This window comes from Phaethon aethereus (genome assembly GCF_964289735.1).
Source record: "Phaethon aethereus genome assembly, chromosome: 9".
NCBI lineage: Eukaryota > Metazoa > Chordata > Aves > Phaethontiformes > Phaethontidae > Phaethon > Phaethon aethereus.
In genome coordinates, this window is record NC_138585.1 from 5,859,797 (window position 1) to 5,880,559 (window position 20,763).

The 20,763-nt window shown below is 49.0% G+C and overlaps 3 protein-coding genes across 3 annotated transcripts; all 3 read left to right on the forward strand.

Moving 5' to 3' along the window:
- Nucleotides 1-3,663: 3,663 nt before the first annotated feature.
- On the forward strand, nucleotides 3,664-4,596 carry LOC309407956 (G-protein coupled receptor 35-like; the record flags this gene model as incomplete). The annotated part of the gene is given in 2 exon segments (XM_082003642.1): nucleotides 3,664-4,290; nucleotides 4,294-4,596. Coding segments are annotated over 2 exon segments (930 nt in total).
- Nucleotides 4,597-9,447: 4,851 nt separating this feature from the next.
- LOC309407955 (G-protein coupled receptor 35-like) lies at nucleotides 9,448-10,395 on the forward strand (the record flags this gene model as incomplete). Its single annotated transcript, XM_082003641.1, has 1 exon — nucleotides 9,448-10,395. One exon carries the CDS (start codon nucleotides 9,448-9,450, stop codon nucleotides 10,393-10,395), a length of 948 nt encoding a protein of 315 aa, XP_081859767.1.
- Nucleotides 10,396-17,697: 7,302 nt separating this feature from the next.
- Nucleotides 17,698-18,633, forward strand: LOC309407802 (G-protein coupled receptor 35-like; the record flags this gene model as incomplete). Its single annotated transcript, XM_082003446.1, has 1 exon — nucleotides 17,698-18,633. One exon carries the CDS (start codon nucleotides 17,698-17,700, stop codon nucleotides 18,631-18,633), a length of 936 nt encoding a protein of 311 aa, XP_081859572.1.
- Between the last annotated feature and the right edge of the window lie 2,130 nt (nucleotides 18,634-20,763).

Genomic DNA, 20,763 nt, shown 5'->3' on the forward strand with positions numbered 1-20,763 from the left:
CTGTTGCACACACCTTTTTAGAAAGTGCTGAATGACGAGGTGCTAGACCTCACTGGAAAGCATTGCCACCGTTTATTTGGTTAGCAGATTCCTGACATTCAATTATTTGGTTAGCGGATTCTTGACATTCAAGACCAAACCGACATGAAATCTCCTCCTACACAGGTGGAGGAGGTGCTATAGAAACCCCCAAGTACCAGCGAGCTGTTGGTGCTGGGCATCTGCCCTGCGCATGCAGCCCATGCCCGTCCTCCAGCCCCGCTCCTCCTGGCTGGGACGCTGGGCTGCGCAGCCCCTACACGCCCTGCATCCGGCAGGGCCGCTGCTGATTTTGTGGCCTTAAACCTGCTGGTAACATCGCTTTGATTCACTCTCGCGCTGTGTGAACTGCTGGTCAGAGTCTGCTGTGGCTGGGAGGAGGCGGAGGAGGCTTAGCCGCCCGGTTTCTGTAGGGCAGCGCAGCCCCTGCAAAGCAGAGGTCCCTGCAGCAGGCTGCGATCCTTGAGCCTTTCGGTTTCTGTTCTTACTCCGAAGTATTCTCTGGGTACTTCACCTGGAAGATCACAGCATATTATTTCCTAACAGCAGCTGGGAACTTGGAAGCTAAATTCATTCCGACATGGGAGTGGTTCCAAAAGACTTTTTTGTCGAAGTGAAGCCTTCCAGGGTATTTCAAAGCAGTTCTGTGGCGAGGGTGACTACATTACTGTTTCCAAGGGATGAAGTGATAGATGAGCCTGACAGAACACAGGTTTCAAACAAGAAAAGAAAAAAGTGCTGTGCCTTAGATCACTGTGTTTGAGAGAGCTGTGAACAACAACAGCGAGGTCAGAGCTGGCAGTTTCCAGATTTCTTCATGCTATTTGGAAACAGAGAGGAAAAGCCCCTCAATTAAGTGCTGTGGCAGGGCCTTCACCTAGGGCCCTTCTGCCACGGAGGCAGTTTGTCTGCTCGCTCTTTCTGGCTGTGCTTCCCTCCCAGGCCAGCTCATTGCCCAGCGCCTGGCCAGCAGTGCCCGTGGTTAGATTAACGCCCCTGTTGAAGCACTGCCCTGGCCAAGTCTATTCGCATACTTGGGCAGCACATTTATTAAACCTTTGCTGACAGCTACCTGTTTCAATTTATAGGAATGTTGGTGAAAATCAGGGCAGTTGCCATGGAGGTGGTGGTGTGAAGGCAGTCGATGCAGCAGGTGCCGTGCTGTACCCCATATTTCCCATCCCCTTTTCCTTCTTCCTCTGCTCAGTTCCAGGTCCCTTCCCTCACGCACCACAGCTCCCATGCCGTCCTTAGTCATTTCACCCACCACATTCACCCGTCACCCCCCTGGTACCTGCTCACTTCTGAGCTCCCCCCACAAGGAGGGAGGAGGATTTTACATGCCAGACCCCACCTCCAGTGCAGCTGCTTCCCCTCGGGCATCCCGCTGGGAAGAACACTGGATGCTTGCCACCATGGTGCTACTGTGACACCCACTGTGCCTTCAGCCTCTGCCTTGCTTCTCTTCCTCCAAGCTCTCAGTTAAGGGTCTAGGAAGAAGCCTGCTACTTCTTGAACTGCTGGAGGAAATTAGCCCAACCCTGGCCTTCCTCCCCGGCCGGTCACCGGCTTCCCTGTTGGGGGACAGCTGCTGACCAGCTCTGCCCAGTCTCTGGTGGGGGGAAAGCAGACACACTCCACAATACTGGTGACCTTGTGTGTCGAGCCCCAGCCTGCCCCTGGTCCTTCAGCAGCAACAAGACGCTGTTTTGCAGCCCTCTCCGTCCTTTCCTCACAGCCGCAGGCTGCTGCCTAGCCCCTCTGATGCTGCAGCCATCTCATCTACTCCACCATGAGCACTCCCAGCAGCCACAGGATATGCTCACTTATCAAATGGCATCTCTTTAAAGACATTTTCTGCTCAGCCATGCCCTATCTGTGCTATGTGGCCTGCTTTAAAGCCCTCTGCTTGTTTCCTTCCTCCTCCCCCAGTCTCTGGGCTGCCTCGTGGCCTGAAGCACTGGTGAGCCCTGATGCTGGGACTGCATGAGAGCCACATCTCCAGCGCCGGAGGTGGTGCTGGCCAGAGCCCTTTCCTGCTGCGCAGCATGCCAGTGTGGTTTGCCTGCGTTGTACTTCAGCACAGAGGCTGCTGCTGGCTTTGCAGACCAGGGACAGTGAAAAGCAACCTGGGCAGCAAGCCTCTGCCGGGAAACCCAGACCTGAGCACGTAAGAATTGGGAGAGAGCTCTACACAGGAGTCACATTAGTGTCCGCTAGTGCCCAAGACACTTACATATGCCCCAGCAATTGAGTTATTTGTGTGTTTATCAGTTACTTCAGAACTGAATTCCGATTTTGTAGGCAGTGCCCTCACCAACTGACCACAGGGTCTGCGTTGCTTAGAGAGGCAAATAACTCCTTAACCAGGCATGTTCAGCCATGGTGTTGCTTCCTACATCTCTGAAAGCTGATTTCATCAGATCCCTTGCCACTTCACTCTCCTGTTGGAGTGGTAAAAAACTTACTTTAAAATAAAAGGTTAAAATCTTTCCAAAATGCATTTAGATGCAAGCAGAAATTCAGGGACATGTACACAGAATCAGCAGTTCAGAGAATTGTTCCGTGTGCATGTCACGTAGCACCACTTTGCACAGGATGGGGTCTGATGAAAGCTGATTTTTATCAGCCCATCCCACTCACACTCTTCACACAACCACCACTCTTGCGAAACATCTAGTAGCCAGTGCGACAGAGGCTCAGTACCTACACTGCTTACAGCTCATGGATTTCCCAGGGTAGCAGGATGCCCGCCTTGAGTAGGAACCATCTAATGCTGCCCTCAATGGCAAGTTACTTGTTTTGCACCAGTGTTTCCTCTTTCAGGTGTGTCTTTCTGCTTTATATCTGCAGACTCATATTCTCTCCTGGAACAAATGGGCTTAAAATCAGGTTAATCTTTCCAGCTGCCATTCCCCTCCCAAGGAGGTGGAGAGCAGCATTTGGGATGCAGGAACTCGGATTCAGCTGTTTTCCTCAGCTTGGAGCAGGAGCTCCAGGTTCGCAAGGCAGCCCAAAGGTTGAGAAACCTTTAGAGCCATGGCACGAGGATGTCTACGAAGGGACATCTGCTATGCCCTTGCAGCCCTTCACCTCCCTAGTCTGTCTCCCAAGCCAGCAGAACTGGTAGAAGAGCTTTTGCTCGTGGGTTGTGCCGGGCTTTAGCTTTGGTTGCTGCAATCCCTGCCTAGCTCAAAACCAAGCTAAGGGTAATTTTCCCTCATTTGCACAGCCTGGCTTAAGGAATTAGTGTTCACATTGTCACAGGCTCCCCCCGCTATCTATAGGGGTTCTTCTAAGGGCTATTCTGCCCCCCTCCCATTCAAGATGCCCCTATTTAATAAAGGCTGTCTGACATGTCCTATTGTAAGTTTACCTTGAGATACCTTTACTCACAAACTGAGTAAACCTAAACAAAGCTTGACAAAGGATGCCTGCCAGTTACAGGCTGACTGAGAAGGCCAGCTTTGCAGACTCAAATTCACATTCATAACAAAGTAAATATTTACTTAATACCCTTTTTTATAGGAGCCATGCATCTATTAAGAGGTAAGAGGAAAGTCTTATCACATCTTTTCCCATTTCAGGTCTCAGAACACCATACAACATCTACACATCAGGACAATGAACATATCCAACAACTGCAGTGTCACAAATTTAGAAGCGCATCACCATGTTTGTCTCATTGAATTCGCTCTGTATAACTTAATTTTCTTTTTTGGAGCGTTTTTTAATGCCCTTGCCCTCTGGGTGTTCTTCTGCAAGATAAAAAAGTGGACAGAAACCAGGATGTATGTAATCAATTTAGTCTTTGCAGACTGCTTCGTCATCTGCACCTTGCCTTCCATGGCTTATTTGCTCTGGAATAAGTCAAGCCGAGATGAACTCTGCCAGTTTATAGAAGCAATGTATTTTACCAACATGGTAGCGAGCATCTACATCGTTTCATTTATCTCCATCGATCGATACATTGCCATAAAGCACCCCTTGAAAGCCAGGACCTTCAGGTCTCCATCAAAGGCTGCCCTTCTCTGTGGGCTTCTGCGGGTCTCCGTGGTAATCGGTGCCACCTTACAGCTTTGGCAGACACACGCCGCGCTCTGCTTTCAGAAGGATACCACCGCGCCCGCTACTCTGAGCCTGCTTTCCATTTTCTTCGTTTTTACTCTTCCATTAGCAGTCCTGACTTTTTGCTCCACAGAAGTAATCAGGAACCTTAAGAGACATCTGAACACAAATTCACCAGAGAACTAATTAATCCACAAAGCTGGTCACATCATTTATGCAAATCTAATTATATTTCTAATATGTTTCCTGCCATCCTACCTTGGGGTACTTGCCACGTTCATAACGGAGAGTGTTGGAGCTACCTGTTTCCAGCTCCAGGTTATGAAGGACTTCTCCTCCATGATGAGATGTATTGCCACGTCCAACTGCTGCCTGGATAGTGTCTGGTACTACTTTGTGACCAGGGAATTCCATGAAGCCCTTCTACTGCCCAAACACAGCATTGAAAAAACAGGTCAAATCCACCCCTTGCAGACACACACTTGCTAAAGGGGGTGGGGGTGGGGGGCAAGGGGAATGAAAAACACCAAACCCCAAAACCCCACAACAACTCTGTAACATCAAGAGAAGATACAACTTCAGCATTACTGAGATAACTATTGTTCTTTCTCTCTAGGGAGATCTTTGTTAGGTTTAGCATTACTAAGTTAATTGCGATTGATACTCTATGTTTCTATTAAACAAGTAAGTTATTTCACAGAGATGTGTAAAAGTGTGTATGTAATCGCTGGTCATTAACATGTCTCCATCCCACCCTCCAGCACCTACTCATTACTCTTACAGGAAGACAGGTGACCCATGTGTGTCTCCCTGTTTTCGTTCATTTTGCAGAAAAAGTCAATTGATCCTTATTGCCAAAATGTACAAAATAATATATCACGTTTTACCTCATTGTGTATTTCAAGTTGTTTGCATTATTAAAATAATTCAGTTTGTTTTTATCATATTCCTTTGGCAGGTTGGGGGTGGTTCAGGCAGTACCAGCATATTGCTAAGTACACAGCTCTACAAAACAGCCTAGACCCTGCTGACTGCCCTTCCCCTTCAGGCCAATGGGTGAGATAGATGCAAAGGAACATTTTTAGGATGAAAGCAAGACTTGTCCACTGCCATAAAGGCACAACGTCCAAGAGATTTCAGAACTGAGTCTTCCTGCCAGCTCCCCTCCTGCTGCACTGCGGAGCCCTGGCACAGACAGCTTAGAGCAGCCATCCCCAAGGGGCTGCTGCTCCCACCCCTGGGGAAGCCCTTTTAACTCTGTCTGGACCTTTGCCACCCATGCGTTGCTATGCCCTGGGTTTATGTTGTGGCACCAGGCTGGCCCCCAGGTTCAGCCTCCCAGCCGCAGCTCAGGGTCAGAGTATCACCCCCCAGCTGAATCCCACAGCTGGACACAGCTGGGTCCAGGTTTCCGCAGCCTGCCCACATTGACACCCCTAATGTTTCCATTAGGGAAATGCATTTGTCCATGAGTCAGCAGCCTAGAAAAGTCAGGGGAGATGGGGAGTGGGTTGACCTGCTACATGTTATTCAAAGGCTCCCTAGGACTGGGATTTTTTCTTTCTAAATACTGAAAAAACTCCAAAATGGCCTCCAAGCTTTGCCCAGGCAATGCTCAGAGTGCTCCACGAGACAGTATGGAGGGGTCTTCCCTGCCCACTTATGCAGTTTCCCCTGTGACCTCCAGCTGCCTTTGGGGAGCCCATGGCTGCTGCTCAGTCTGCTGTTGTCACCTTCAGGACCACAACCTCAGGAGACATGAATTAATGGGACAAATCCTGAGGGAGTCGGAGTCTGGCTCCTGTCAGCTGCTTCACATAGATGGGACTGCAACTGCTGCAGCCAACAGAGAGCAAAAGCCATCCAAATGACTACAAAATACTACGGGGGCATGTTCTTCACCATGTTTCTAAAGGACCTGTTTCTAACAGTCCTGTAGCGTGCTCACTGCCACACCGGTATCTCTCGCCCATGCCTGCTTGGCAGCGACTGTCATTACCAGCTCGGGCTTTCCAGTGATGCTGACAAGCAGCGTTAGATGACCTGGCTGCTTCACAGAGGACAAGCAGGCCCATAACAGAATCACAGAATCTCTAAGGTTGGAAAGGACCTTCAAGATCATCAAGTCCAACCGTTAAACCAACACCACCATGTCCCCTAAACCATGTCCGAAAGCGCCACATCCACACGTTTTTTGAACACTTCCGGAGATGGCGACTCCACCACCTCCCTGGGCAGCTTGTTCCAATGCTTGACCACCCTCTCAGTGAAGAAATTTTTCCCAATATCCAATCTAAACCTCCCCTGGCGCAACTTGAGGCCATTTCCTCTTGTCCTGTCACTGGTTACTTGGGAGAAGAGGCCAACACCCTCGTCGCCACAACCCCCTTTCAGGTAGTTGTAGAGAGCGATAAGGTCTCCCCTCAGCCTCCTCTTCTCCAGACTAAACTATCCCAGTTCCCGCAGCCTCTCCTCATAAGGCTTGTGCTCCAGCCCCCTCACCAGCTTCGTTGCCCTTCTCTGGACACGCTCCAGCACCTCAGCATCCTTCTTGTAGTGAGGGGCCCAAAACTGAACACAGGATTCAAGGTGCGGCCTCACCAGTGCCGAGTACAGGGGCACAATCACTTCCCTACTCCTGCTGGCCACACTGTTCCTGATACAGGCCAGGATGCTGTTGGCCTTCTTGGCCACCTGGGCACACTGCCGGCTCATGTTCAGCCGGCTGTCAACCAGCACCCCCAGGTCCTTTTCCGCCGGGCAGCCCTCCAGCCACTCCTCCCCAAGCCTGTAGCGTTGCATGGGGTTGTTGTGGCTGAAGTGCAGGACCTGGCACTTGGCCTTATTAAACCTCACACAGTTGACCTCTGCCCATCGATCCAGCCTGTCCAGATCCCTCTGCAGAGCCCTCCTACCCTCCAGCAGATCAACACACCCACCCAGCTTGGTGTCATCTGCACACTTACTGAGGGAAGTAATGTCTTCACCTTCAATAATGTCTGTCACCTTCCTTGTAAAGACACCGAAGAGAAGCACGCTGTGTCCCCTTGCCCTCGGCTCACTGTCACGGGGTGCACCAGCACCGACGTGCCCCCTCGGAAAGGCCATGGCCCCGGCACTGCTGCCTGCCTGGGGCATGCTCTGCGACCGTGCTGGAGCCCGCACAGGCTGCTGTGCTCCCTGGGGGACCTTTCGCTGCCAGAAGGGCAATTTGCAACCGTTATGGGTTTTATTTCAGAAATTACTTGTTTTCTCATGTCTGAAAATATTAAATTTTAATGGCTAGTTTGTGTGAGGTGAGTGGGGGGAGCATAGACTGGGTGGGAAAAAATGACAGTGAAGCATTGAGCTGATGTGAGTAGAACAACAGAGGGCACCAGATACTCGACCGTCCCAAAAAGAAGGTGATAAATGAAGCACTTTTGGGGAAGGAGTTCATTGCTGTGGTTCCGCGCTCCCGAGCTGTCGACAGCAGGGTCCCGGGCAGCTGTGCCCTGCACGGGGCAGCACCCTGACCGGGCAGCCGCAGCCCCGACAGATCTCCGCCCCTGCCAGGACGCCCACACCTACCCTGCAACCTTTCCGAGGACTAAACCCACCTGACGGCCCCACAAGAAGCAGGTAACGTCCTTTAATTCTTCCCACACTGGTGCATGGCAGCGTGCTCTGCTCAGTGCTTTGGGGTGTGCTTTCTCACCTCTTAACTGAAGCGCTCGCCCGGGCCGCCTGCTGCTGAACACGTGGGTCCATCCTCAGCGGTACACAAGGAGCCTCCGTTTCCTCCTGCTTTCATGGCTGTTATGCCTCGCTGTTTTGCAGCCCCACGTGTCATTTGCGGGGGGTCTTCATCACTCGCTGCGGTTTCACACCAGTGCTTCTTACCGTGCTGCTTCTGCGAGCGTGGAGACGCCCAGCTCCAGGCACGCTGCGGCACCGGCCCCTGGGAACCGCTGCCGGCTCTGCGCTGACGTGGGGGATTCCATGGGGCTGGGATGCCCAGCCCGGCCTGGAGGGCTCAGCTGCTCCTCGGGGCAGTGCTACACGTGCAGAGTGTGGCTTTTTCACTGCGGGATGGCCTCGGAAGGCTGGCGGGGAATGGCTGCAGGGTAGGTGGTACCACAGTGCAGCCAAGGACCCGTCAGGCTGAAAGCCCAAGACAGCCAGGACGCCAGCTGTATGTTATTTCCTCCATAAATTACACACTAAAAATGACTGCATCCCTGTGGTTCAGTAATGCCGTACAGGTCCTGGTGCTCGGGCAGGTGCTGCGCCTTCCTCCGTGGCTGTCACATCCATCTCCCACTCTCGGACACTAAGTACAGTTCACTTAGTTCATGCCATCGGACATTTTTCACTACAGTTTAGATGTTGATGCTGAAAAGCTGCTGAATTATAAGGCAGTGTATTTATAAGAGATTGCAGGAATCTGGGCGTTTTCCTTTCCTGCCTCACTGTAAACACTTCCTTTAGGGGCTGCAGCCTAAGTCTGATTCATCCCCCGCAGCCTCCTTGCTGGCAGCTGATGGCCTAAAATACTAACATGAATACCAGGAGATAGTCTGAGTTCTTGGATTTGTGTTTTCTGCTCTAGCAACATTCTGGCTTCCTATCTGTGAAAGTTGAGCTCAGACACGTGTGCTCACTTTCCCTTCTCTCTTCGGAGACCTGCGATCTGCTGGGGCTGGTGGCAGCTACGCTGAGCTGCTCCTGCCCAGCGTCCCGCAGCGGCTCTGCGCTCGGGAGCAGCCGGCCCGCAGCCGGCACCCAGCGCCCGGCCTGCGGCAGCGTTCCCGCTGCCCCCGGGAGCAAAGCCACCTGAGCTACCTTAGGGCTGGAAGGGCTCCAGTCCTGCGGAGGTTCGCGGGCCTGGCGAGGCCCAGAGCAAACCCACGGGGTGGCTTCAGCAGCAAAGCGAGGGCCTTGGCGGGCAGAGGGGGAGCGCCGCTCGGCTCCGCTTCTGGCTCTCCAATAACCAAAGCAGCAGCAAAGAGAAGGGACCACAAAAACTGCCATTCCGCTTCGCAGACCCTTTGCTATCACCCAAACCGTGCAGCCCAGGACTGGATGGAGGGCAAGGCAAGCTTAACCCGGTAGTAGCTGCAAGAGAGGGTTGCCTGCGTGTTTTTGTGTTAGCTGGTGGTGAGCGACAGCGTTACGCTGACGGCTGAGGGGCAGACGGTGCGGGTGAGCCACCCTCGAGGGGCTGCCTACGTACGCCGCGCAGGGGCGCGGGGAGCCGCCGAGCCACGAGAACGGGGCCTGCAGCAGGACCCAGCCCAGAGGGCCTGTCCCGGAGCTCCGTCTCACGCCTGCACCCTTTTCTTGCAGGGACGGCCCAACATGGAGAACTGCACCGAAGACGACGATGCGCTGCAGAACGGCATCGTGCTATTTCAGTTTATCGTTTACATCCCGGTGTTCTTGTTGGGGATCCCACTGAACATGATTGCCTTCTGGGTCTTCTGCTGCAAACTCAAGAGTTGGACCGAGACCAGGGTGTACATGATCAACCTCATGGTCGCGGACAGTTTCCTGCTCTTTGCCCTGCCTTTCCTGATATATTTTACCAAGTACGAACATCCCATAGACAATCTGTGTTTCGCCATACAGAACATCTATTTTACAAACATGCCTATGAGCATCCTTATCATCACCCTGATTGCGATTGATCGATACATTGCAATCAAGTTCCCTCTAAAAGCAAAGATTCTTCGATCCCCACTGAAATCGGCTTCTATCTGTGGGTTTCTTTGGGTAACACTCATGATTTATTCATACTTTGTTCCAGAATTTTATGGAAGAAAGGAAAAAGTCTGCCTTCAGAAACAATCTATTCAACCTAATTATTTGTCATTATTCTCTATTATCTTTGGGTATTTTATTCCCTTAGGGATCGTGATTTTTTGCTCAGTACAAGTCATCAAATGTCTCAAAAAGAAGATGGCCACGAATCCTCATGAGACAAAGTTAATCCAGAAAGCAATCCACATGGTTTCCGTGAATTTGTGTGTGTTCATCATATGTTTTTCACCTTTCTACATCACACTGCTCTTGCGGTTTGCAGTGGATGTTGCCGGAGCGTGTTCTCTGCTCTTGGAAGTTAGAGCCTCTATTCAGATCTGCGTGTGCTTAGCAAATTCTAACTGCTGTTTGGATGCATTTTGCTATTACTTTGCAGCCAAGGAATTTCAGGAATTTTCTTCTCTATTCCCCACTTGTATATCAATGAGGTCCAAAATGAACCAAAGCCAAGAGTCACAGCTACCCACAGATCAAGTCATGGCATAAAAAAAGTGTAGTGCACTATAGGTGCTAAGAGCCACGCTGCTGCTGAAGTTTCGAGGCAGAGGGAATGGGACCACCTACAGTATTTGCAGTTATTGTAGGTACAGGTATACCTGCAAAAAGGGGCAACCCCCTCCAAGGGGTCTGATATTAACTTGAATTTTGTGCCAGTCAGTGACTTGACTCCAGCTCTGGCTATTGTCTTGGATCATTGTGTCGCAGTTTCAGGCATCTCCTGGTCAAGGGAGAGCACCACATGCTATGGAGAACAGATGATAAGGCCATTGTTTCCACCGTGCGCTCGTTTGTACATATCATGCAGCTAAACATAGGAAACTGAGCACCTCTACAGCAATACACAAATCCACTTCTAGTCCTGTAATATATATGGTCACTTAAAAACAAGAAAAAGCCCCTGTACTACAATGCCAAACCTAATACATCTGTGCTGCTCACGTCAAAGGATTTGCCAGTATGGTGGTAGTTTCCTGCCAGCCTATATAACTACAAAGTTTGCAGCTATCGCCAGGATGCAGCTATTGCTGTGCCTAAACTGCAGGAGTCAGACAGTGGCCTGAGACTATTGCCCCGTCCGGGCCATGTAACACTTGTCTTAGCTTGTGGCAATGCCCTGGCATTTATGAGACTAAAATTATCGTGGGTATAAAAAAAGCCATTACTGCGGGGAAAAACTGAGCTACGCAAAGTGTTGTGGACCACAGAACAGGCCCTTACCGTCGTGCATATCAGGTATAAAGCTGTGAAGATCTGATCTCACCCAAGCGACTACCATAAGCCCTGGTGACAGGTTTGTTGTTGTACTTTAATGGGATTAAATGGGTGATCCTGCCTGGTGAGAGGTGATCGCACCTGCCCGAGTCACCCCAGCCTCACGCCGCAGGAGTGTTGATGCCCTGAAAGCAGCAGTGAGCAACATGAAGCAGATGCAGCCCTGATCCCTCCCTCACCATCCATGAACAGTTTGCAAGGGAGGTTTGGTGAGAGTGGGGTGGCTAAGGCCCTTCTGCAGAGACAGGGCAGAGCCATGGCTGAGGGCTTCTTGCCATTGCCCTGTGTGATGAAGCATCGCTTTGGATTTGGATTTTTTACTCTTTCAGCTGTTTGGACAGTGCACAGTGGGGATTCAACAGCTCTCCTGTGCCTCATTTTGAGACATTTAACTCTTTGCATGGATTATACAGAGAGCTTTGGTCTATCCTAGCTGGATCCCAGACCAGGCATCAGTTTTAATGTCTGGCTTTCCAAGTACCGAATTCCTCTATAATATCTGTGCTTGCTGACTACGCACCACGTACCCTCCCATCCCGCAGGGAGGTGACAACAGAGCAGCTCAAAACAGTTAAGCCACAAAGGGAGGTCTTGGGGCACCGGAAGGAAGGGACCCGTAGAGAAACTTGGGCTGAGAGGGGAGCCAGTGCCAGGGTGTGACTACTTTGTGTTTATCTGCAGAGAAATTTCATCTAACATTTTACCACATAGCCACTTCAATAACTTAAAGTGAGAAACGTTATAGAGTTTTTGAAACACATGTGACAGCTGTATCTAGGTTGGCTTCATAGTCCTTAACTTTTTTTTTCCTGACTTCTAAACTCCTAAAAAATCCCTCCAAGGGATGCAAACCCATACTCTGCTCATTTAAACCTACATAAAATTAACTTTCTTTGTCACAACTTACAAATAGTTCCCCTACAAGTGGCCTGTCGCCTCCTAGTGTCTGCAGGCCACGTGCTGAAACCACTGTCCAGCCATTGCCCAAACAACATAGGAAACAACTATTCCCATCACAGAAAGTACTCCCCGTCCAAACATTAGGTCTGCCTGCTTTGTGTCAATACTTTGGCAGAGCTCCCAGCGTAATGGAAGCTGCAGTGAGCAACTGCGGCATAAAAACGGATTAAACAAATGATCAACTGAAAGACCCAAGTAATGTCGCAATTTTCTTCTTTGATGTATTATTTAATGCTCTGGCATTACTGATATTTCACTGCAAGCAGAACACGATGGTCGTATGTGTATGTTAATCATTGCACACTGTTTGGCCCTCATTCTGCCTTTTAAAGTCTCTTTTCAAAGACAGGAAAAAATAGTGCCTGATCTTAAAAACCATCTATTTCTAAAAGAGATGCCTGAGTGTTGTCACGCTTGTAGCTGTCAACAAACATGCTGCAATTAACTATTCTCAGAAAGCAAGAGGCTTGGGGTCCCCACTAGCCCATTCTCCTTTATGGTGTGCTTATCGATCTTCATGACAGGCATCACTTACGTGTCCAGGCAGGAGGTGTTCAGCAAGGAAAAAGACTTCTGTTTTCTGAAACAGCGCAGAGGGCCTTCAAAAACACTTTTAGCTCTGGGACCCGCTTCTGGGATCTTGCATCTCATTGGTTATAATGAATGCCTGTTCTAAATAGATTATTATAAAAATGTTTATTATTTTGGAAAAAAATGAAAGTTGATCCATATCAACCCATTATCCCACTTTTAATCCAGAAAGCAAACAACTTTTTTTTTTTTTTTTTGCAAACCCAGTCATGTTCATGTTTTCACCCTGTTAACATGGAGCACCTTGTCCAATTTCCAATGGGCCCCAATTAGGTCGTCTACTCTGAAATACAAAACAGTAATGCTTTTGTGCATATGGCCTCATGTATAGCCCTCACATTATAGCAAAAATAACTGCTGTTGAGATGCCATTTGCTACTGTTAGGTAACCAAAGAATCTCAGAGCACTTTCTTCTTACCCAAGCCTGTAGTTTTTAAATCAAGGAAAGATCACAGACAAGGCACTCTATTAAACCAAACAGCTGCCGTGGTTTCACCCCAGGCAGCAGCTAAGCACCACACAGCCTCTTGCTTACTCCCTGTCGGTGCCAAAACCAGTACAACAGCCGCGCTGAAAAAATTTGTAGTTGGCATTCCTATACATAGCCAAGCTTCCTGCATATACAGCTGTATGAAGTGAATGTTTTCTTCTTGTAGGAAGCAAAGTGAGGCCTCCCACCGTTTATGTTTGAAATTTAAAAAATTAAGTGTTCCTATATCTTATTGTAAAGGGGAAATTTGTTGACTTCACAACCCCTGTCATCATTAAGTAATATTTTTTGTAGTTTGTATTGAGTGCTACAACACAGAAAAGAAAACATTATTTTACAAGTGGGAAAAAAGCTCTCTCATAGTAATATATCTACAAATAAATATTCATTTATTACCATTTTACACCAGAGTCCTCTATTATTAATGCTAAGCCTATACTGGAGATTGTGAGAGGAGACTTAGCTACCATGACATAAGATCTGCCTTACAACAGGGTATTTATAGTGCAACCCAAAGATGAGCAAGGAACTTTCTGATTACCTGAAGATGTATGTATTACCTTGGACAAAAATTATTATCTGGTTTGTGTGTCAAGTTATAATGATGTTTATGATGGGTTTCTGACACTTTTTTTCAGCCTGAACAAAACCTCAGCTCCCCAAGTGCTCCCAGTAAATGGAACAGATGAGTTGTGCCACCTGGGCCACAACGAACTGCAGCCATCACACAGCACTGGAGTAGCAATCCATGAGGATAGAGACATGGTTATCCACAAACCTTTCCCATTTCCTAGCACAAGAGTCTGGCTAACTATGGTGGGGAGCAGCAGCCACAGTCCATCAGCAGCTCCAACAAGCAGGGTTGGACCACTGCACTCTGCCAACATTTCAGCAAGATATAATCTCTCTGTCCCTTAAAAGATGCTAGCAAAGGCTTAAACTTTAACTAAGCAAATTGATGCTGCAGTCAAAACTTAGGCTTGAGAGAAGGGAAAAAAAAAAAACCCAAAACAAAAACCCACAAGGAAAAGCCTACAAAGTAATCCAGAATCTTGCTTCTCAGTGAGTAGCCATCAGATTTAGCATTTTTGGCCCTTCTAAGCAGGGAAGGCAGGAGCTGGCATAAGAGAGTATTTTGCTGTTTGGTGGCATTTGGGCAGGCCTGAAATTTGAGTTCTCACCAGAAGTTTGGGCTCCAGCAGCACCCCTCTCCTGGGGGCTGAAGGACACATATCAGGGAGTTCTGCATTTATAGCGAGTTGGGTGCTGCTTTCAGGTTTTGGAGGTATCTCTGCATTTTCGGTTTCTCAGTGCAGCGCAGTTGTTCCAATGGTGAGCTTTGCCCGGCAGTCTCCAGGGGACTCTGCAAGCACCAAAGCAGCAACAGGCAGCTGGGAAGCACAGGCTTTGCCATGCCCTCCCTGGTACGTTTGCACAGAAATACATGGCCAATCCCTTCAGCGTTGATGCTGCGGGAGTACAGAGAGGGTCAGGAATCAGAGAGTGACTCGATAGCCACATGAGGAGACATGTAAGTTCTCTGCAGATAACACTTCATTGTAGCTTTGCCTACGGGTAGCTGGCATTGAGTTGCTCTGGCATATCCTGGTGAACCTGCTGATCACAGCCAGCTGCTTTGTGCCTGGTGACATGGTTTGTCCCTCCCTTGAAGCCTCACCAGGCTGATGGGAGACATAGCTGCCCTTGTCTGGTGACCACAGCACCAAGCTGCAGATGAGAAGCATCACACTGGAGAGATGCTATGAGCTGTGGTCCCTCCAGGCTTGATTTTTTGACTGCTTGTGGTTAATACCAGTAGTGATTGCCTTCACAGAGATAATAGGAGTCAGTGGACAACACTTGAGAATGATGTAAAGTGAAGTGCTTTCTGTACAGTGGTGAAACTATCACAACCCAGGAGCTGGGTGACTTTGAAGACTAAAGTACTAACAAGGACCATGATGTGAAAATGATGGTGGTTAGGGATCAACGAGCTGGGTGTACTAATACATCAGTAACTACTTATAAGCATATACCAAGATGTGGCTGCCCACAAGAAAGGCAAAAGCAGTCCCTGGAAACACAGAAGGATTTAAGCTAAGCTCTATACTGCTATACAAAGGCAAGGAATTAATCTCAAAGGCCGGTTTGTAACGCGCAGACCAACAATGCAGATATACTCCTGAAGCTGCTCCAAGATGACCTGGAAAGTGGGAAAGGGAAATGTGTTTGCCCAAGACAGCAATTGAAGGTGCTAACAGCAGGACCTTTGAGCTTGTTGATCAACTTGTGTCAGCTCTTCTTGTAAATGGGTCACAATGGACAGCCAAGGAGGAGCCCCTGGTCAGCAGGTGCCTGAAACTGCAGAGCAGTCACAAAGTCAGCAGGTCATAAGGTCATGGTGTCACATTTTCTCAGAATTGCTGGCTGATGAGAGCTATTGAAGAGGAGAGAATTACCATGATTCAGAGCGAAAGCCAGTTATAATAATCACAAAACTGTCTGCAAACCACAGCCCTCACCTCTCCAACAGCTCTGTGAATGGGACTGGGGGCCCACTGAGGCTGTTCCGTCCTGGGGCTCAGCAGTCCTCACTTCAGCCCCAGCAGTCTAGAAGGCAGAGAGAAGACTTCAGGACCCTCCAAGCAACGTGCACAGCCTGTTGGGCGAGAAGGGTCAATGGGCATTGCCCAGTGAGACATCAGGCACTGGAAAGTAAACCGAAGGAAAAACCCGAAGCCACTCCATCGCTGGACAAACTGCTGCAGGGCCACAAGGCAGATGAGCATTTCACCTCTCTGCAGGGCTATTGCGGGCTCCTCAGTCAACAGGGGGTAGTATGAGCCACGCCAGTGGCGACAGAGGAAGCTCAACCCCGGGGAAACGCGTTGAGGAGGAGCGGGGGTGCTTCCTCCACCAGCATTGCTGCTGTCACAGCCACCAGCAAATGGGCATCGCAGGACACCTTGCTGGTCACATGCCGGGAGCACCACTGGGAGGGCTCATCGTGCCTGCACGCCGCACCACAGCTGGTCTGCAGGAATGTTCACTCTCTCCAAGGACCACGAGTGAGCAGGTAATTCCTCCTGGCTATTTGCTGACCTGGTTATTTGAGCTCTGCAAGGCATTGCCTTTCCCCAGCCATGGTGGGACACCAAAATGGTGGCAAAGAAACTGAGAGAAGGCTGGAGACTGTGTATTTTTAAAGGCTTATTTTGATACTGGCCATAGTAGACATGTTTTGGATGCTTAAGGGCTGTCTCAGACTTTGCTAGATCTCCCTGTTGTCTGTTATGATCTACCCTTGTACCTTCTGGGCTCATAACTCATTCCTCATGTCCAAAGCACTGAGCTGCTTCAGGTATTGGCTGTAGCACATTCCCTCACCTCTGAAGAGGTCTCCTGGACATGATTGCTCAGCAGCATGATTTTCAAAGGTAGCCGAGAGCTGCAGATACATGTAGAAGCTGCAGCACTGCCCTATGGTTTGCTCACTCGGGTTGCTTTAGAGCCCAAGGAATCTGCACCCATAGAGCCATGCTCCCCTTGCAGGGAAAACCCAAAGACATTTCAGACATCCCAGGTCTTTTCTGTCCATAAACAGTCGCACCTGGGGTATATTCCTGCATTAAATCCTCCAAAGCAGGAGGGCATACAGTAATATTGTCCTTAGATCCAGGGTGATAAAATCACCCACTGGACCAGATACAGCTCATCTCTCTGTTTCACATAGCTGCTGATCACATTTCTTGCCATGGCATCGGTGGGGTTTTTTTAATCTTGGAATTGTGACAGATTGCTCTAATACTTCTGAGATGAAGACCAACTCGCACGATCCTTGGAAGGCAGCATGCAGACCCCAGTACTCTGATTCTTGCTGCAGACCACTAAATGCTACCACTGAGTACAGGATTCGACGGCAGCTAAAACTAATGAGAGATGTTCTAATAATTGCTCTTATCACTAATGAGAGTGATGCAGAGATAGCTCGGGACTGAAAGAGAGGACAGTTGTCCTTTTGCTGCACATCTCCCAGAGCATTTTGAGCTGCGAGTATGCTGGCTGGCTTCTCCTGAGAACCACTATAAAGGAAGGGATGAGACCTGTGCTTAGGCATCCCCTTTTCCATTATCAAGTGGTTGTAACAGCTCACATAACTCCTAGCTGCAGGATACCTGATGCTGCCTGATCCGAGCCTGTCCCAAAACAGAGGCATTTTCCTCTGGTGCTCTCCGTAAGCAGTCTTCCCCGCGAGAACCTGCACTTTTCTTTCCTCTACAACTGATCAGGCTCATGTCCCGCTCCCTCCCCTTCCCGCTAGGTACCCTACAGCCAGCTCTGCTCTGCGGAGTCATCTTTACCACTGTTGGTAAAGCCCTGAACTATCTGAATTAATCACCAATTCAGTCAAGAATCTAGCTTCTAAAAGGTTTAATCTGCTTTTGCAGGAACTGTGCCTCTTAATACCCCCAAAATGAACCTCAGCAGCTGCAATATCACAGCCTATGAAAGCTTTCCCCTTGTCCAGCTGTGTGTTTACATCCCAGTTTTGTTTTTGGGCATTTTGCTGAACGTGTTGGCGCTGTGGGTGTTCTGCTGCAAACTCGGCAAATTGACAGAAACCAGAGTATACATGGTCAACTTGGCTGTGGCTGACTGCTTGCTGCTCATTACTTTGCCTTTTAAAACTCTATCCCAGTTCCATCATCTGAAGGTAGGTAGATGGTGTCTGGTTCTGGAAAGTGGCTATTTCATAAACCGCTTAATGAGCATCGGTATCATCACTGTCGTAGCAGCTGATAGGTACCTTGCAATCAAGTACCCATTGAAAGCCAAGGTGCTGAGGTCACCGCTGAAGGCAGCTTTTGCCTCTGGATTTCTTTGGATAGTCATCATCTGTGTAATGACCCTCATTAAAAAGTTAGAGGACAGAGGACAAGATGAACTTTGCTTTGAAAAATCTTCTGTTAAGCCCTCAGTGATCACACTGTGTGCTATTATTGTAGGGTTTTTTATACCATTGACCATCTTGAGTTATTGCTCCATACAAGTCATTGCAGAACTCATGAGAAAGAAGAATGAAAACTGTCACAAGGAAAAGTTAATCAGGAAGGCTGTCTACATTGTGTCTGCAAACATGGCTGTGTTCATCGTATGCTTTTTACCGCTTTACCTTGGGCATCTCCTTCGCTTTATAATGGATTCCATCAGTTCCAACTGCTCTGCAATACAGAGGGTTAATAATTTTGTTCACCTCGCCTCAGTCCTCGCAAACACGAACTGCTGCCTGGATGCTATTTGTTACTACTTTGTCAACAAGGAATTTAAGGAAGCATCTTCCAAGCTAACGAAGTCCAAATCCGAAGCCAGTGAAGAAGCTGAAATTCAGCTCCCATGCATTACACTTTAGTGCAAACACATGCGGCACACATTTTATATGTGCTATGTTCAAGTTCAACTGGGACTCAATAGCAGGCTTTCACACTTTCTTTTTGTGCGAGTGGGATGGAGGGACTTTCTTCTAATGGGAAGGATTCAGACACATGAAAAGTAGCCCTGATTCAGACAACCAGATCCTGATGTAATGATCTAGGTTGCCACTGATAATTCTCTGCCTTATGCAAATTTGAGTAAAATGATAGCTTTCATCTGCAAAAGCTGTCTTTCATTTTCCCAGAAAACCCAAAACAAGTACAGCCAGTGGCAAAGGGGATTTTTTTGTTCCTCACCCCCACCTTGGATCAGTTTTTATGCAGCTGTAGTTGCAACAAAGAAACAGAGGTTATTCCAAATATCAAAAAAGAAAAAAAAGTCCAAGTGAAACCACTGCAGAAAAAGAAAGGAGGATGTTTTTGTAAGTCACAAACATCTTGGTTTTTAGTTGGTAATAATGCACAATCACAGTAGCAGAGGCAGATTTAGCAGATTTAGCCTGCTTTAGACAGGCACCATTCATACTACGTAACGGCTACAAAATGGTCATCTATTGCAATACAAGGTCAGAAGAAACTGCAATTGCTTGTACTGGGGAAAAACTTTACATCAAATTGTTTGAGTCAAATGGCATTAAAACTACTATCCAAAGAGTTGGGATGGGGCAGTGGGAATAGAGACTCTGTATTAGCGGTCTATTCAGCACTATAATGTAAAGGACTGTCTAAAAAAGGTGGCAGCAAGCTGTTTCAAAGAAACCAACATAAATAAAGTTGTATTACTGGCCCAGAGCTCAGTCTCTTAGTGAGCGAACTGGAAAAGGTGGGAGATTGGGTGGTACGGGACCTGCTCTGCTGTCTGTCCCCAGGAGGGACAGCACAACTCCCCTCTGTCCAAGCGAGGGGCAGGGTGCATGAGCTGCAACGGAGACTGGGATTTTCAAAGGCAGATCAGTGCATGCCACCCTGCAATGCACTTACCCACAAACAGCCAAGCGGGTAAAACCGCTAAGCGGCCCCGGGCCACACGGCCCCAGATGGGACATAGCAGGCAGCCTCCTCCACTCATGCCTCCCAGCGCCGGGCTGGGCTTCCATCTGCCTGCATGTGCTGGGCCAAACCCTGCTGCCACCTAAGCAGCTTTGCAGCCCCCACGCCCAGCACCTCCTCCTACTCAAGGTACATGCCAAAAAGGAGGAAACCCCTCAAGCTGAGACTCTGCTGCAGACCATCATTGAGCAGAGCCCTCCACCCACCCGGGCAGCGGCTGTGCTGCTGCCCAGCAAAGCCCACACCGCCTGCACAGGACAGTAGCAAAGCCCCGACAGCTTCCTGAGGGGATGTAGGCTTCTCAGCACGCTTGCCAGAGATTCAGGTAGAAATGGGGGTATCTGCTCTGTCATCACCAAAATCTGAAAGCAGGATCTTGCCCTCATTCACTGCACAATGGGGAGGAGGAGTAGTAGAGGCTCTGGCTCAAAAAAGACTTTTTAAGGAGGCTGGTTTCTCCCCTTTTCTATCGCTACATTTTCTTTTAAAAGATCAAAGCAGCAACGAACGGCTCAGTGCATGCAGAGATGGGTATCTCCTCCCGGCTCAGCCCAAGGTGCGGCGCAGCCCTGGCAGTGATTTCACACTGCTCAGCGGGGCTCACGCTTTGCCTTCCTCAGCCCTGTGTGCTGATGGGTCTCCTGCATTGCTGTAGTAACACGTGCACCTTCTGTGACTTTAATCTGGTGGACTGTTCCCCAGTCCACCAAAGACTTTAAGATTTCCTCCCTGCTATGGGATTCGTGTGCGGAGAGCACAGTGATTTGAGAGATTGATTGCCAGTGTGCTTTTCCTACACCTCCAGTCTCACCGGCAATGGGTGCAAACTCTTCAGAGATGAAAGCTCTGCACAAACAATGATGCACAGGAAAAAAAAAAAAACCCAACTTCTCCCCCAGCAACTGCTAATTAAATGGGTGGAGGAGATACAAAGCTGCCTACAAAGAAAGCATTTCTGAGCCGATTCTGCTAAGCCATCTCGCTCCGACTAACACCCCTTCCTCTAGCAGCCATTCACCCAGAAATACATACCGTGAACGCTTGGCCAAAGATGGCCA